The 17,119-nt window shown below is 39.9% G+C and overlaps 2 protein-coding genes across 6 annotated transcripts in view; both read right to left on the bottom strand.

Moving 5' to 3' along the window:
- Window positions 1-5,835, bottom strand: part of LOC132142145 (general vesicular transport factor p115-like) — a 12,743-nt gene extending 6,908 nt beyond the window's left edge. For 3 of the 5 annotated variants that reach the window (XM_059551786.1, XM_059551784.1, XM_059551783.1), the window contains exons 1-14: window positions 5,592-5,835; window positions 3,948-4,034; window positions 3,681-3,745; window positions 3,519-3,595; window positions 3,270-3,284; window positions 2,456-2,556; window positions 2,274-2,376; window positions 2,013-2,068; window positions 1,800-1,920; window positions 1,543-1,721; window positions 1,301-1,441; window positions 926-1,014; window positions 689-843; window positions 267-472 (exon numbers count right to left, since the gene is read on the bottom strand). In XM_059551786.1, the coding sequence (XP_059407769.1) occupies window positions 267-472; window positions 689-843; window positions 926-1,014; window positions 1,301-1,441; window positions 1,543-1,721; window positions 1,800-1,920; window positions 2,013-2,068; window positions 2,274-2,376; window positions 2,456-2,556; window positions 3,270-3,284; window positions 3,519-3,595; window positions 3,681-3,745; window positions 3,948-4,034; window positions 5,592-5,657 (1,461 nt within the window). In that variant the 5' untranslated portion in view covers window positions 5,658-5,835. The remainder of the gene's footprint in view (window positions 1-266; window positions 473-688; window positions 844-925; window positions 1,015-1,300; window positions 1,442-1,542; window positions 1,722-1,799; window positions 1,921-2,012; window positions 2,069-2,273; window positions 2,377-2,455; window positions 2,557-3,269; window positions 3,285-3,518; window positions 3,596-3,680; window positions 3,746-3,947; window positions 4,035-5,591) is intronic. The other 2 variants (XM_059551787.1, XM_059551785.1) reach the window with 1 other exon arrangement.
- Window positions 5,836-6,225: 390 nt separating this feature from the next.
- On the bottom strand, window positions 6,226-15,315 carry LOC132142146 (rho guanine nucleotide exchange factor 38-like). The gene is made up of 15 exons (XM_059551788.1): window positions 15,163-15,315; window positions 14,773-15,033; window positions 11,920-12,104; window positions 11,644-11,761; window positions 11,109-11,256; window positions 11,007-11,024; window positions 10,553-10,752; window positions 10,324-10,457; window positions 10,151-10,255; window positions 9,267-9,389; window positions 8,838-9,149; window positions 8,425-8,556; window positions 8,150-8,351; window positions 7,847-8,046; window positions 6,226-6,591 (listed from the first exon to the last, which is right to left on the bottom strand). The coding sequence occupies exons 2-15, from the start codon at window positions 14,996-14,998 to the stop codon at window positions 6,409-6,411; spliced, it is 2,286 nt and encodes a 761-aa protein (XP_059407771.1). The 5' UTR covers window positions 14,999-15,033; window positions 15,163-15,315; the 3' UTR covers window positions 6,226-6,408.
- Between the last annotated feature and the right edge of the window lie 1,804 nt (window positions 15,316-17,119).

Genomic DNA, 17,119 nt, shown 5'->3' on the forward strand with positions numbered 1-17,119 from the left:
GTATCGAAATGATTCGCTGTGTATTCAGTATGATACAAACTACTCAACCTTTTTTGTTACATTTTGCTGATCTGAATTCTGAAAATACAGGCTGTCGTTTGCACGATTTGAAAGTCACCAATCGTCTGGGCTTTTCAACAACGAGTGTCCAAAAAGAGCAGATCTGACAGAATTACTGAAGCAAACAGTTACAGTAAGTCCATGAGCCTAAACGCATCCTTACACACACAGACATGCAGCACTAGCTTGTTGTGTTTGAGCGGTACCTGGGAGAGGATGTTGGTGCACTGCTGGAGGAGGGAGACGGGAGGCTTGCCCAGACTGGTGGCCAGCTGTACACGCAGCAGCTGCTCTTTCTGCGTGAGGTTATCCTGCAGAGCGTGAGCCAGAGCCACAGCTGCACACCAGTTTGACAGAGAGTCCGCTGAGAACAGCCCTCCACACAACAGCTGCCCCGCGGAGATCGAGCTAGCTGAGGGACCGACAGACACCACACGGGTCACAGCATGCGCTCAGATGCAAACCATCCAAAAAACAAGTTAACTAAATTTGATGTGGTATGGAGTTTGGTTTCCAGATTTCCCCATTTGCCTGAGGCTCTGGATAACAGGTAGTTGTAAATAATGTTCAGTTGCTTGTGCAGACTCTTCACTGTTCTACTGAAGAAATAAAGTCACCTTCCCCTTACCATCTATAGTGGAGGGCAGCAGTGTGGCTACGATCTCGCCCTGCCCTTTATGGTTCTTGTACAGGAAGCACTGGAAGCAGTAAAGTACAGCACAGCGCAGAACGAACGGCTGTCTCTCGTTCACCATCGACATGAGAAGAACTACAATCGCCGGCCTGGAGGAAACACCCAATACGTTCATATTACCAACTTTTTTTGGTTACTGTTTCAAAGACCAGTGCTGAAGACAGAGCAGACCTTGGTGGATTGGATGGTGCGTTAACAGATGCAAAGTAGTCCTGATTCACTTCAGAGCCACGGATGACTTCTGACACCGTATTGATGGTCTATAACAAGAAGGACAAAGAGGAAACACATCTTCATCACTAGTGTAGTATTTAATACTGAAATTATCACAGAGAGTGATAATTTCAATGGGGTCATTTTTATAAATCCAACAATTATTTTCTCTCGTGGACTATATGTGGACATATCTTAAGCTCAGTACTAAACAAAAAATAACATGCATTTTGTATCATCCCTCATATTTTGGCTAAATAATTGACATTTTGCAGATTCTGCAAGCTATATGTAAACGTGTGTCCATTGTTCAGAAGAGTTTGCACATCTGACCTCTGTGAGGATGTCTGCAGGAACACCTGTGGCCATGAGGATGGTGCACAGCTGCTGGAGGAGCCCACACTGGAACATGGCCTTCTGACAGCTGGCCGTGGCCCCTGGAGCGTTCACTGGAGAAACCATCACTCGCACCAGCTGCAGAGAAGAGCTCAGATACTCATCCGCACACAGCTATTCAGCTAAATGTGTTTAACACAACAGAATATAGAAGCCAACATAGGTAAATCATCTCAGACCTGCAGCATCAGATGGAGGTTGGTGACCTTCTGTGCTGACCAGCCGGAGTTGTCATCTCCCACCTCGAACCACGGCTTCATCTTCTGGATATAGGAGCCTTCTTTAAAGAAATTCTGGTTGGAGCTATTGTTCTTCAGGAGGTTGAGCAGCAATAAGAGACAGTCCTCCACCACGATGCCTGTGAGGTCAAGATGCACTGTTCACGAGCGTCCTGTACGGTTTATAATAATGAAACGTGTGTTGGTTAACCGCGTACCTCCATCGCTCGACCCCTCCTCTTTGATGATCTCAAGAAGCCTCTCAAAGGCGTTTTCAAAAGCCACGATCTTCTGAATCGCAGTGTTGCCTTTGGTTAGCTGCTGCAGCAGCAGGAGACCCTTGATCGAGGACACAACAAATTACAGTGGTTTGATTTCAGAAGAGTTCGCCTGTGTGAACACTCATGTTAAAGTAGAGCAGGAACACTTACATCATTACGGATGACTTCTCTGGAGTCAGCAAGAAGATCCATTAACCTGGACACTCCTAAAACACAGCACCAATAAAAAACTAGAAGTGAAATAATGATAATGCTGAGCGGCACACATGTGGACCTTTGAGAGCAGAACACAACAGTGGACAACGGTTTGCTGCATTTTGATTGGATCTTGGTGGACTTAACTGTCTGAGGTTCTCATAAACACACCTTAAGTGATCTATAAACCACAACGTCTAAGATTTCTGTACTCACCCATGGGGCTGACCAGGACGATGCTCTGGACCGGAGCACATTGGCTCTTCAGAAGCGCGGTCAGCAGCTTCACACCCGGCCAGCGCACATGGAAGTCAAACTCCTAGCGCAGGAGACATCAGGAATATCTCAAGTAGATGTGAACAGAAACTACAGGAGAAAAGTACCAGAGACAGACTCACCTCCAGCAGTGTGAGGAGAAGAGTGATATTATCTGGTTCCCCGATGAACTTCTCACTGAACTGAGATCCTAAATCATCCTCCTGCTTCTGCTGGCTCTCCTCTGACAAGAGAAAACCAGATGATGCTGAGAAACCTTGCTATGGTGTTACTCTTTTACATTACTTTAACATTAAAACAGCAGGGAGGAACAGACGAAAGGGGAAAGACATCAACACAGTGTGCTTTAACAGGCCACGGCAAAGAGCCAGAAAATGAACTACATTCAGTGCATATCTTATCAAGACTCCAGATGGAAAAGAAGCGCATTAATACAACGAGCGATAGAAAAAAAGCACATTAACCCACAGGTTAGGAAACTAGCAAATAAAACCAGTAAACCACACAGCAGTTAAAGCTCAACCTCTCCCACACAGCGAACATCACACTAAATGTTATTAATATTAGGACAAGACGTGCAGTTTTCTTTCCTGTTTCCAATAGAAATTGGATTTAGATTTTATGGGGTCTTTATTAAAAAGACTAAATATATGGTTCCCTATATTCAGAGGCAAAGTTGCAGCAAATACAATTAATACTTAAATTATTGCTGTTTATTAGTGCACAGTGTTATTTATTTGATTCTTATGTCATCGGTGCAGTAGCTCAGTCTTTGTTTGGATGACACTGTAAGATCTAGAACTTCCGAAATGCTGCCGTTTTATGGGATTGGGAAACTCGCTGGGAATTACACGCATAGCAGAGGTTTTCTGCGGGGGATTTGGAAGCACAGATGGGTTTGGGTTAGACGGCATCATGCACACAAAAGTGCTTTACCTTCAGAATCATCTGCTGGATTTAACATGGAAAGAAAAAGGAGGAGGATCAGATCAAACAGAAACTGCAAGAGGAAGACTAGTATCAGACTGAAACCAGGTTTACGGACTGCAAGAACAACTGAAACAAAGCTACTCGTCTGGAATATAAAAGCGTACGATGTGAACTAGCCTACGGACATTGAACAAATCAGTTAAAACCCCACCATGTCCACATCTGAACCAGACAGAAAAAAGCACATAAACATACCTGGTTCCTCCTCTTCGTCACTGCAAACTATATTGTACAAAGTGTCCAAAGCGTAACCTAGGATCTCAGTGTCTGTCCTGTTTCAAATAAGTCATAATGTGTGGTGATTAACCCATAATTAACCTATTTATTTTTTACAGTGAATTGAAGTTTGAAACATACCGGTCACTCTGCAGGATTCGAACCAAATGGTCCATAGCCATCGTGCCAACCTCCATTCGGTATTTCTGCAATCAAACATCTACTTGATACACGTTCTACAAACAACTTATTTCTATATATATTTATACATAATCACATCACCTTTCAGGCATGTCTGTGAAACACACGCTGCAGTTTCAGAAAGCATATAAACTAGTACCGATGATCCATTTCACAGCATTTGTTTGACAATCTTTTAATATCTGCACTGTCTGAAGTGCTGCTCACCTTGGACAGAGACTTGAGGGCACGCACCGCATCTCTCCGGTCCTCCAGCAGGGTTGATGAAGCCACGCGGTCACACAGTTTCTGAACCTGAATACAAACAGATAGCGAGTAAAGGCCCAGACACTGCAAACAAGACGTCCTTGAGTTTCCATCAGGGTTTAGCTTTTCATCAACTCTATCTGAGCTGGAAGTGCCATTTGAAAGTGTTTTGAAACACGGATTCATATGCTTCCTTTTTTATTACTTCATATTTCCATTGATAATGGTATTTTATTGCAGTGTTTGGAAGATGTTGGTGTTAAGGGTACTGCTCTAGAATGGTTTAAATCATATCTAAAAGACGGATCTTTCTTGGTTTGTCTTGGAGATCTGTGTTCTACAAATTACATAGTGGTGTGCCACAGGGGTCTATACTTGGGCCTATTTTATTTTCATTATATATGGGCCCTTTGGGCTCAATTGTTCATAAATATAATGTCATTTAGATGCAGATGACACTCCAATATGTATCTCAATCCTTTGATGGACTTGCTCAGTGTTTAGGTGATATAAGATCCTGACTGGCAAGTAACTTTCTTCAACTGAACAGACTGAGTGTGTTGTTTTTGGACCTTCTGCTTCAAGGGAAATCATAAGTAGTTTGGCCACTATTAAGATAAGCGTTTCATGTCATGTCAAGAATTTGGGTGTTATGACGGATTCAGCCTTAGTTTGAGATAAACAGGTTATTAGTGTTGTGAAGGCTGCCTTTTATCAACTCAAAATAATTTATAAACTGAAAACATTTCTCTCTTTTAAGGATCTGGAGACTATTATGCATGCCTTTGTGTCATCACACATCAGTTACTGTAAATATGTTTATAAAGGGTCAATTATCTAGTCTTCAATTAAATGCTGTTGCCAGACTTTTGACTCATACAAAGAAGACAGAGAGAATTACTCCAGTAATGGTTTCTTTACACTGGTTGGCTGTAGAATTAAGAATTGAATTCAAGGTTTTGCTGACGTTTTTTAAAGCATTGCTCCAATATATATTGTTTTCCTATTGATTCCTTATCAAAGTTCAAGAAACTTGAGATCTTCGAATCAGATGATTCTTCATATTCCCAAAATGAGATTAAAATCAAAGGATGATGGGTCTTTCGCAGTGACTGCTCCTCGATTATGGAATGCTCTCCCAATGCACATTTAATCTTATTTCCCATCTGTAGATGCTCTAATGTCAAATTTTACTGATCCCAAAATTTTGATCAGCTGTGTGTGTGTGTGTGTGTGTATCTATACATAACTCTCTCTCTCTCTCTCTCTCTCTCTCTCTCTATATATATATATATATATATAGATCAGTTACACACACACACACAGAGAGACAGACAGACAGACACACACACACACATCTCTTTTGTCATTGCGTAGCGCTCAACAGCCCAGTTATATATATATATATCTCTATATATAGACGATGCCGCGCTATTTGTCGTGAGTGTCCGAGCAGCTGTGTCGTGTCGGTGTGTCTGAGGTAATAACTGTCTTGTGTTGTTGTGTTGTCGTGTCGGTGTGTCTGAGGTAATAACTGTGTTGTGTTGTGTTGTTGTGTCGGTGTGTCTGAGGTAATATAACTGTTTTTCTGAGGTAATAACTCACGGTGTCCGCGCCGCTCGGCTGCTGGCCCGTCGGCTGTCTGCCCACTACCTCCCAGATGTAGTTCATCCTCCTAAGTGTCCGCTTCAGATGATGCTTTAAATATCTATATTCACAGAGTAGACTTCTGCTAAACTGAAGGGATTTTTCAGGACGGGCAGAGAGTGAATGTCATTAAAACAGCAGCTGCCTGATGTTGATCTCTCAACGCGACAGCGCGCAGCCCGGAACTGACTCGGACGCGCACGCGCACGCGCACAGACGTGGCGATACGTGGCTGAGCACAACGTCGATGACGTTCCCTTAAAGAGACAGTTACACCAGAGCCGGTAAAAAACATGCTACAGTGTATATTAATATACCGTTATTATTAATAACAGTAATAATGAAAGACAAAGAAGTCAAATTACATACAATCATTTTGTGATTCATTGTTGCTACAAACATAATAAAGTATTAGAAAAGGTTTTTAAAATTTCTGCTCAAATAAGTGTGTTTTTCTGTCCAGGCATCTGTGGCATCAGGAAACTCTTTATGTAGAATGACTTATTTCTTGTTCTTTTAAACATATAGGAGATTAATGAACAACAGCTCACAAACAACAGACGTGGAAAATATTTTATTCATCATGTACTATATACAGTTCCTTCAAATACATTTTTTTTCTTCATAACAATTTGTGTTCAATTCAAACAAACACTGTTGGTAGCTTCACACGTGCAAACATATTTGTGCAGGGTTGGCCTTCATTAACTATGTTCATAGTTTTCTTCATTTAAATAAAAATATTGATAGTGGTTTAAGCAATAAATCACATGTTTTAGGCATATGACATCTTTCCCAGGTAATTGGCTGGGACGTATCCCTTCTGTCCGTTGGATTGGGCGAGCCACCAGTCTCTGTTTCCGCTGAGGTCAGAGAACCGAAGGATCTGCACGTGCTGGTGCTCCTGAAGCGTCAGCTCCTGCTCACAGCGCGCCTGGAACGCATAAACTGCATAGAACTGGGGGGAAAAGACCAGGAAAATTAGTCTCTTTTTTATGATTCAGCTTGATAATAATACAGCCTCGAAGCATGACAATATAACTTCAAAGATCAGATGTCATGTTAGTTTTAAACTACAAAATGCACTTTATTGTCACACAGCAGCATGATTTGGTTTGTCTTCCTAAGAGCCTTTCCATTCTTTCCCACTAGATGCTGCTGTCAAACCATTCATAATATGACTTTTTAAACATGAAAACAAAATCGACTCTTTATCTTTCTGAAATATTAGTGTACCTTTATGTGTCCCTGGAGCACAAAACCAGTCTTGAGTCTCTGGGATATATTTGTAGCAATAACCAAAAATACATTCTATGGGTCAAAATTATAGATTTTTTCTGACAAAAATCATTAGGATATTAAGTAAAGATCATGTTCCATGAACATATTTAGTAAGTTTCCTACTGTAAATAAATCACAACTTGTTGGACAACTTTAAAGATGATTTTCTCTATATTTAGATTTTTTTTCTTAGCTCCCTCAGATTCCAGATTTTCAAATAGTTGCGTCTCACTCAAATATTGTCCGATCAGCTATCAGATGATATATAAATCTCAATAAAAAAAAAAGACTCTTACGTTTTGTTCTCCAAAATAGCTTATTTTCTGCCTCTGAAAGTATATATATATATATATATATATATATATATATATATATATATATATATTATTTCTTCTAATGATGTAGCCAAGGTTCTCGAGATATCATTAAAGGCATAGTTCACCCAAAAATGAAAATTCCAAACCTTCTTCTGTCGAACACAAAAGTCCCCATTGACTTCGTTTTATTATTCATATTTTTTTCCCCATACTGTGGATGCCTTTGAGGACCTAGCAGTGTTTAGTTACCAGTATTCTTCAAATAGATCTATTCTTGTGGGTTTAATAGAATAAAGAAACTCTGTTTGGTTCAACTCTGGGTTTTTTGGGTGAACTACCTCTTTAAGCAATATATTCTAAACTATTCTCACATTTCAATTTTGACAGTCTTTTCAAAAGTGTTGTTTCTGTGAATTTATTAATTTCTGGTCTACTTTAGCTAGTTTGGCCGAGGGGCATTGCAAACGTGCTGATACTCAGTACAACAGCACTGGGATGTTTCTCCGTTCCTCTTTGTGTTCTGATCAGCTAATCCAACACTGTTTCACTAGTGCTAATATTTGAAAGAGCAGCACTCTTGCTTGCATGAGACTGATTCAGTGGTTTTGGTCTCACGTGCTGGTCTTGGCAGGGCTCCGTCTCGTCCTGTGCTGAAGTGTCTGTAGTGCTGTAGGGACTACTGAAGCTCCTCATACTGCCGCTCCTGCTGCTGGACACAAACAGACTCAGATTGTCGAAGTCGTCCGGTCTCTCAGTCACCTCTCGCTGGGGGTTATACGCTTTCAGGAACGAGGAGTACACATAGCCCTGCGTAGCTGAACACACACAGACACAGAAATCTGATTATCAGCAGCAGGAGCCAAAGAATCTTGCTTTGAGAGAGCATCAGAGAGACTGTGATCTCAGACACAGACGTACTCCCGGTGTGAATGAGCCATCGACTGCTGCTTCCCATGGGGTCTCTGTCCTCCAGCAGGGCCACCAGCTCGCCCTCCAGCAGACTCACGTCGTTCTCCTGACACGCATTACAGTTACGCTTCAGCTGATAGAGCCGATCCAGCGCATACTCCTCCAGGAGCCAGGCTCGCTGCTCCTCCGTCTGTCTGGGGATCTCTGGCACCTGAACACAGTCCTCCGTCAGCCGGGACCTTCACCAGACATTAGACATAAAGCTTTACCTGTCCTGATCCTACCGTCTTCTTGTCCCGCTTCTCAAAGCTCACTTTGCGCTCCATCAGCTTTTGGGAATTTTCTTTGTAGAATCCAAGGTTGCTCAGCTCCTCCATGATGGAATTTTGGACTTCACTAAAGTTCGACATGGGAACCTAGACGAGCGAGATAAGGGTTAGCATCTCCCATGACTGTAGATCAGAAATATGTTTAAACATGTACAACATGCAGTCTATTATCAAGTGATCTGGAAACTGTGTGGCATACAAAGCTGATGTGATAGTTTGCCTAGGTTTTGGTTTTGGATCCAGCACAGCAGTAACTCGAGAAGGTAAAATGCACCATCTTGCCCTTGAGCAAGATACTTAAACCTGGGTTTTTGAGTGAAAATAGTTTACTTATTTTTTTTTTTTTAGCATAACCTCCTTCAGCTCACCGGAATCTGCTGGACTGAGGGTTGAGCTGCTTCCATCAGCCTCCGGATCAGTTTGACCACACAAATCGAGCAGTTGTTGAGGATGGTCCTGACGGCGCAGTTGAAGCGCTGCAGCTCCTCAAGCAGCTGACCGTTGAGGGCCAGGTAATCTTTCTTGGCCAGGCCCTGCTCCTCTTTGGAGGATCGGGAATCCAGCTGGCTGCAGTAGTCCAACAGTTTATCGTAGCGCTTCTGGATCAGCTTCTGCGGCGATGCAAACATTCCCAGCAGACTCGAGAGAGGAGCCAGAACCAGCTGCTCCATGTGATCTTTCTGAGGAACACACACCATACACATCTCTAAACACACCTGACAACTCAATACAGACTTACGCCTTACACCACAGAACAGGAAGTGTGCGTACTTTATAGTGAGAGGAAAAACACTTACGAACTGTTTGTATGGGTCACTGCCATTCCTCTTATGCTGAAAGCCATTTGTGTCTATTTTGTCTGGATCCTTCATTATAGCTTCCAGGTCTTGTGCATTTTGAACAGCAATGGAGATCATGTCCTACAGTTTAAAGAGAAATATCATTATATAATTCAGGTTTTAAATATTCTAGTAGTTTAAAACTCAGATCTATCCCAAGAGGGCACATTATTTCAAGTTTAAATGCTTCCAGATTCACAGTATGGGGATCTTTTCTCTTTCCCAAAACACTAAATAAACCCTCAATAGCTAAAATCATCTTTCCTATGTTTTTCACTGTGCTCTGGGAGGATTGCAAAAAAATAAAAAAAAAATTCCAAGCGGGCATTTGATTTTGAAAACTCTAAAAGAAATTCTAAATGTAGTTGAATTTAAATGCAATATCAATAAAGGCTGCTCATCTCTTATCTGATCTTATAGGAATCATAACGTTATGATTTTGCTGATTTATGTAGAATAAATTGATGAGTCACTTCGTCTCACAGATCAGGGTCCCTAAAATCATATATTTTGAGATGCATGATGTCACGTCTGTCTCAGCAGTATTTAGAAACTGCTGAATAAATGCAAGGATAGTATTTAGCGTATAAAACGCCCTCTAGAAAAGATTGAAGGTCTGCACAGGAGGGAAACAGAGAATACTTGTCATGCAACTAATTATTTTATAAGCGGGAGAACATTTTTGATGTGTGTAGGAGGAGATTTCTGGAGCTCTTTTTAAGAAAACAAATCTACATGTAATGAAACCAACTCTTAAACATGCATGTTTTAATTGTTCAGTTTGTCTAACCTTATATATAACTGCATTATTGTGCATGCTTAACAACCCGTCACGTTTATACCTGAGTGTAGAGCAGGTAACAGCTGATGTTTTTCACCAGCTGCCTCACAGCTTTCTCAAGGCTACGGAAGAGTTTTTCCTCCTTGTCAAACTCTTCATCTCTCACCTGTCAGAAGAGAATCCATCACAATGTGATCACACTGCCTTCAAACATGCCTTGTTTCCGGACACTACCTGTGGCTCGACACCTGTGAGGATCTTGAAGTAGCTCGTCAGACGGTCTGATTTCTTCCGGATAGAATGAATGTTGAACTTGTTGAGTTTTCCCATCAGAGAGGTTTCATCATCACTCCTCTTATACTTCAGCACTGAAACAACACAAGTGTCATATATTTGCAGATATATCCCCAAAGCAAAACCTTTTAACCCCACTATAGCAGCAGTAGTTGATACAGTGTTTCACCTATGTCTTTCCTCCTCTTAAACTCGTTAATGTTGATGTTAATGATCTTGACTGTGGTCAGAGCTTCCTGTAAGGGTCTGTTGTCAGGGTGATCTGTGGGCGTGGCATTCCACAGCTCGGCCAATAGCAGCGGGTATTTCATGACGCGCTGCACAGGTTTAATGAGCAGAGAGCCCATGTCAAGCAAATTAGGCTTCCCTCTGAAAAAAATAACATTGAATGAAGAAAACGTTCAAGGCCAGACCTGGTGAACTATATAAATTGCCATTTATGATGTGTTTGTATCAAGAGACGCCAGAAACAAGGAAATCACAGGTTTGTTTACACACCTATAAAATGCATAGCTTGAATACACTACAGGCTGCATTGAGAACTAACATATGACATGTCTAGAAAGTCATGAAGGATCTGAATGCATTTATGACAATGTTTAAATTAGTAAATGTTTACTCACTCTTGGTCATATATCTTCCTGTGAGAGAGGAGACAGCATATCATTAATGTGAACTCCAAAGACCTGCACATTACATTATTAATAAAAGATAAAAACAGTTACTTGAGCGCTGATATACATCTTCTGAAATGCTGCTGGATGTCTTCATGTCCTTCATAAGACTTGAGTAAAGCGTTAGCCTCGGTGTGATGATAGCAGTAAACTCTGTACACGTCCTCCATCACGGCTTTGGTTTGGATGAACACTTCTCCTAAAAAAAAAAAAAAAAAAACAAGAAACAAGAATAAAAATAAAAATAAAAGTCAGACTGGATTTTATAAAGTTTAAAGAGGTCACATTTTTATTTTAATAAAATTATAAATAATTCAAAATTATTTTTATTTAAATTAGAACAAAATAATTAATAATTTTTGGTCATTAAACAAAGTTCTAAATTCTAAATATTTTGATAGTATAGTAATTTAATTTATATTTTTTAATGTTTTAAAAACTATAACAACATTATTTTTATTGGGTTTATACATTTTAGTATTATGTAGTTAAATAATAAACATGAATCAAATAATCCTAATCTAAAATACTGGTTGTTGCATGACATTAATGAAGTGTGTGTGTTGGTTGGGTGCTGGTCGGTCACCGATGAGCTGTGTTTCGGGGTCAGGGTCAGCGACGGCGTGTTTCAGCCTCTGGAGCAGCTCCGCAGAGACGTCACACACAGACTCCATGTTGGTGAACAGTCGATCCACATCCACCACCTGAAGAACCCCAATCAAATCAATGCTCCAAACTAAACCCTCTCACAGAAACATCCCGTAGTTTAGCAGATCATAATGTGGGAAACCTGTCATTAAATCAAATAAGTGGCAGCACTACTGATTGACTTGTACAGAAGGGAGTATGGTTGAGAACATGCCTGAGCTGCTCTTAGAGGAAGCAGAACCTCACTTATGCACAGCTCCAGGTCCTTCAGAAAATCTCCCTCTGTCCGAACCAGCTCCTCAATGACCTTTGACCTCTTGGTCATCCTCCTGTGGCGGATCTCTTCTGGATCCACGGCCGGGGATGTGGGTGCGGAGAGATCATGGGGAGACATTTTCTCTGATGTAAGGAGGAAAAAAAGATGAATTGTGCAGTTTAGTTAAGATTTACATACACCTCTCACTCCTGTTAAAGAAAATCCTGTCTCAAGAACAAAAAAACAGCAACTATGGTTCCTAGAAAAATTCATGGTGACAGTGTTTCAGGTATTATGGAAGATCTCATATATCTTTGCAGCTATATATATATATATATATATATATATATATATATATGATGTGTCAAAGGGGACTTCTAAGCCTTGTATGGCCTTGTCCTTCACTGAGCAATAGTTTGTATTTCCAAAAAAAAAAAAAACAACAACATACGTTTCACATTATTTTACAGTGAAATTACAAACTGTAAAATGCAATGTTAAATCATTTACAGTTTTCCCTCATAAATGGAACGGCACAGTTAACCAGTTAAATTTCAGTCTTTCTCCGTCAAATTCAAACTTTTTATCATTTTTGTTGCTGTTAAATGCAAACCCTCTTTGGCTGAAAGATATCTCTGAAAAAATAAAATAAAATGCACATTTGCTCTTGGACTGACCTGAGAAACTGACCTAGAGTGTTTCCGACCAATATTACAGATGCATTATACATTAATAATTACAATTAAGAGTGTTTTCATTAGGAATCATCAAAACACAAGAGTACAAACTGCATTTCTATCTAAATCAAACTAAAAAAGCATGTCTTGCTGCTGGTAATAGCACAGTTAAACAAAGCTGGTATGTTCTTTGGGAAGTGAGGTGATACTTTGTTTCCTGATCACTTCCTCTTCACAGAGAGGCGGGGCTAGAGGTCATATTACTGTCTGTGATGTCTACGCCTATTAATACCTTTACATGCACATCTCAAAGAAGACAATTTAGTGTTTAAACAACACTTATCATTCAACCAAATTGTAATATTTTCAGATATAAATAAGATTGCAGTGCTGTGAGGACTTGCCTTTGAATTACATAGTAATGATCCAATCCTACATTTCACAAGTCAAGATTAAACTTCAGCAACCCAGGAAACAAATCACAATGTTCATGATTTAGAAAGAGTGACACCAACCTCCAGTCTCCTAACAACACATGCTTTATGTTTTATCAGTAATAAATGATGCTCTAGTGAAGCTGCGTTTGAACTGTCTGAGCAGAAAGGAAAACACAGAGCCTTTCACAAGACTTTCACTGATGGAAACAGATCGCATTTCTGCAGGAAAACGGGACCTGACTGAACTCAAGCTTGGAGATGTGTTGATTTCCTGTAGCTCTGCTTCCTATGTGTTGTATCCATAATGATTTGCCTATTTGATTTAATGATGTTCAATCATTTGAAAGCCATCATACTTTCTCTGCTTGGTTTGACTCAAAAACACAAAGCAAACATACCTCTTACAAACACACACACACACACACACACACAAGTGGAACCTGCCCATCAAGAGCTTGTGTCTCATGTGATCAAGTGTTTGCTTTGGCAGGTTTTCAGACATGAAACAGAATCAGATTTCAAGCACATTAATGCAGCCAAACTAACTTGCTTGCACAATATTCTTTTTTAACAAATCTATTTCACTGTTGTACAAATGTTCCAGAACGCTCAGTTTTATGAGCACTTCCTGTTCAAGCATCAACGTTTCCTCAATGATGTCATTGTGCTTGACCTGTAATGTGCCATATAACATAAAGCCGGCTGTCAGTGGATCTAAAGATGGTTAGAAGTCTCAGTTTAATTAATGGAATTACAAAATGGACTGTGCTTTTGCACGTGTATGAAGAACTAAGAGTATTTCAGCTTAAAAGGATTGCTAATAGTTTTACATGTACAAAAAAAAACTAAAACTGCTGACATATTCCTCCAGTTGTCATCGTTTCAGACATGTGCTGTTTGTTTAGAGGAATTCTATTCGTGAAATGGTTTGTTTGCTTTTTAGAAATCCATTTGTGGAGTCTCAGAATTCCCCTTCCTGTGATTTGAATGAATGCCAGCTCATTGTGTTTATATAAGAGCTATTGTCTGTAAACTAAGAAGCTCGTAGGACAAGACTGTCTTCATAGTATGCCCTCAAAGTCACGACTCGGCCGTCCTGAACGGCTTCATTCCCTGCTCACCGGAGGCTGCTAAACCAGTTTTTCTACAGTGATGTCATTGTCAAGTTAAGATTGTGATGGCACTGACATATCTGTGACATGATGTACACAAGAAAGTGAGTGAGTGAGTGAGTGAAGAAATGAACATTTCTTAGTTTGATATTCATCGAGTCAAATAATGCAAAACGAGTGAATAAACTAACTCAAGATTGGCGCTGATAACTAGCAACTTCCTGATCCAGCAAACAGCGCAGGCTCTGTGGCCGAGCTTGTTTACGACTCTTCCACAACCACGCAGCATTGTGAGCCAGCTTCAGTTTGCATATGTGACATCAGTCCAGAGGGAATAGAACGAAACAAAGCAGCAGGTGCGAAGCATCGGCACACATGCATGGCCTCTTTCTTACTTCACTCCATACAAAGATCTCATGGAACTTGAGAAGGGAGAATAACTGGCATAAAACCGACTCTGGATCACAGAAAATATAGGTGACTAAATAAAACGAGCTGCTTTTAGCATGACAATAGTCTTTTTATAAGGCTGTTTTGTTTAACCACTAAAAGAGAGCCAAAAAAAGCAATAAAGCAAAAACTTACCTTTAAGTTTAGCACTATACTCTGTCTTGTCAGAATGGCACCTTCTCACCAAGGTTGAGATGCTGATGTCACCTTTGGAAACGTCATCATCCACAATAGTGTCTGTCTTCCTCCTTTCCAGGTATCTTATGAAAAGTCTGTTTCTCCTTTTAATGCCTTTATCCTTGTCTTTTCTCTCCACCTTTTCATTCTCCCTGTCATTCCCGCTGGCCTGGTGGGGCTCCATGTTCGGCCTTTCTGCTCCCTCTTGTTTGTTTCTGTCTGGTGCAGAGGTTAAAGAGAGAGAGAGAGAGAGAGAGAGAGAGAGACGGAGAAGGGGAGAGTCTGGGAAGCGGAACAGGTGCTATTCTCTCCATGCAGGTGAACCCTCCCCCTCTGCTTCTGTCATACCTGCCTCAGGTGAGCTGAAGCCACGCCTCCTTCACTCGCTCTTCACCACAAACACAGATACAGAGCCAGAGATGAAGGATTCTGCTCCTATCTATCTATCTATCTATCTATCTATCTATCTATCTATCTATCTATCTATCTATCTATCTATCTATCTATCTATCTATCTATCTATCTATCTATCTATATATCTATCTATCTATCTACCTATCTACCTATCTATCTAAATACAGTTAATAAAGTTAACTGTATATGGGAGGTTAAATAATCCCGGTTGGAGATATAGATTCGGATGGTTGCAGACAGAGTTAATATTAAACAAGAAGGAGGGTCTGATGACTTAACTTTGAAGGGCATGACAAAGGTCGACATATCAAACAGGCCTGTATTTTTTCCATTCGTGTCAACATTTACAAAGCATTACGACATCGCTGGTGTGTATATATCAAGAGTAAGAGCAAATGTGTAAACCTCGTGAAATGCCAAATGACTGTGGGCGCTCAAATATGATTTCTGTGGGTGTTGTTTTAGTAGATCAGATGCTTTCTTAGATTTCAACCAGACGATGCTATCAAAACTCTAATGTGTCTCTAAAGTAGATAAAGAGTCGATGGAGTCTGATAAAGTAGTAGATCTAATAACTGAAAAGAAGAAGGGATTTTGAAGAGCACTGCATTATTGCATACATGTTGAATGATGGGAGACCAGAAGCTGACTCAAAATCAATTTAAATCAAGGCTTTCTAGGAATATACATTTTCAAGAAGGTCAAGCTTAATCAGAAAAAGTGGGCAGAAAAGAGGTTAGCACTTGTGTTTTTTCCATGTACATAATTAGGAAAGTGTTTACTTTTTCTTTTTAGGCATTGGGAGATAACTATATTTGCACTGGAGGCCAGCTGAAAGGAAGAAAATCTAATGATCATAATCATGTGAGAGTTTCTCCATAACCTGCAGTCATGTGTCTGTTAGAAAAGCAAACAGACGGCAGGGAAATGAACTTTCATATAAACATCAGGCAGAAAAACCATGAAAAAATTCTCTAAGTGACAGTCCACCGTAGTCTTACAGTCTCCAACAGCTAAAGAAAGATTTTGCAGTCTCAGAGAATATGTACAAAAATGGTATCTTTATGGTTTATAATTAAACTATAAATTATGGTTTAATTTTTTAATGACACTGTTTTTACATATGAGATCATTTTGCACATTTAACTGGCTTACCACTTGTAAAAAAGAAATAAAATGAGTAGACAAGTTGTCAGTTTTATCAATGTCTCTTTTTTGCAAGTAATGAAAATAATTTTGTACTTTTTTTATTTGTTTATTTTTATGAGTTTAAAAAGCAATTAACCCCAAGCGTTATCTTTCTTTCAAAGGAAAATGATGAAATGGCACTTCTCTGTGGCCAATGATATTTCGAACATGCATTCTGCGTTTCGTTAGGTTGAAGCCAGCCTCATCCATGTAGATGAAGCTGTGCAGTGGTTCACTTGCTCCAGCTATATACTATATACTTGCCAATGCAGGACAGATTTAGAAAAAAGGTCTAATGGAAATGTAAAGAAATATGCTTGACATATATGACAACTTGTTCAACCATTTTGCATGTAAAGACTTATGCTATGAACTAATGCCTAAATGTTGTGGGGGGAAAGACTATTCAACAGAGAAATATTATAATACATTCTAATCAACATGCCGTAAGCAACTGATAATGTAGGAAACAGCAGAAAATTGTACTTAATCATTTGCATGGATGTAAAAAAATTTGCAACTCTTGCTTTTTTGATGTGCACAAGTGACACAATGATGTGAAGATTGAACTGGTAGTTTTGAGAATTTCAATTCTGATCTGAGAAATATACCAAAGCGACTTAGAAAAACTTTTATGTATAAGTCAATATTTTATGCATTGTGCATATAAAGTGCTCCTGGCCTCCTTCTACTTTTATGACAC

Source organism: Carassius carassius, chromosome 6 (assembly GCF_963082965.1).
Source record: "Carassius carassius chromosome 6, fCarCar2.1, whole genome shotgun sequence".
NCBI lineage: Eukaryota > Metazoa > Chordata > Actinopteri > Cypriniformes > Cyprinidae > Carassius > Carassius carassius.

What these genes read in the sequence shown, in the direction of transcription:
- LOC132142146 (XM_059551788.1), bottom strand. Translation starts at nt 14,998, where the DNA reads ATGGAGCCCCACCAGGCCAGCGGGAATGACAGGGAGAATGAAAAGGTG. An exon ending in CCCCGAAACACAGCTCATCG is followed by an intron (nt 11,257 to 11,643) that starts GTGACCGACCAG and finishes TTTTTTTTTTAG; the next exon opens with GAGAAGTGTTCATCCAAACC. An exon ending in GTGACCCATACAAACAGTTC is followed by an intron (nt 9,150 to 9,266) that starts GTAAGTGTTTTT and finishes TGTGTTCCTCAG; the next exon opens with AAAGATCACATGGAGCAGCT.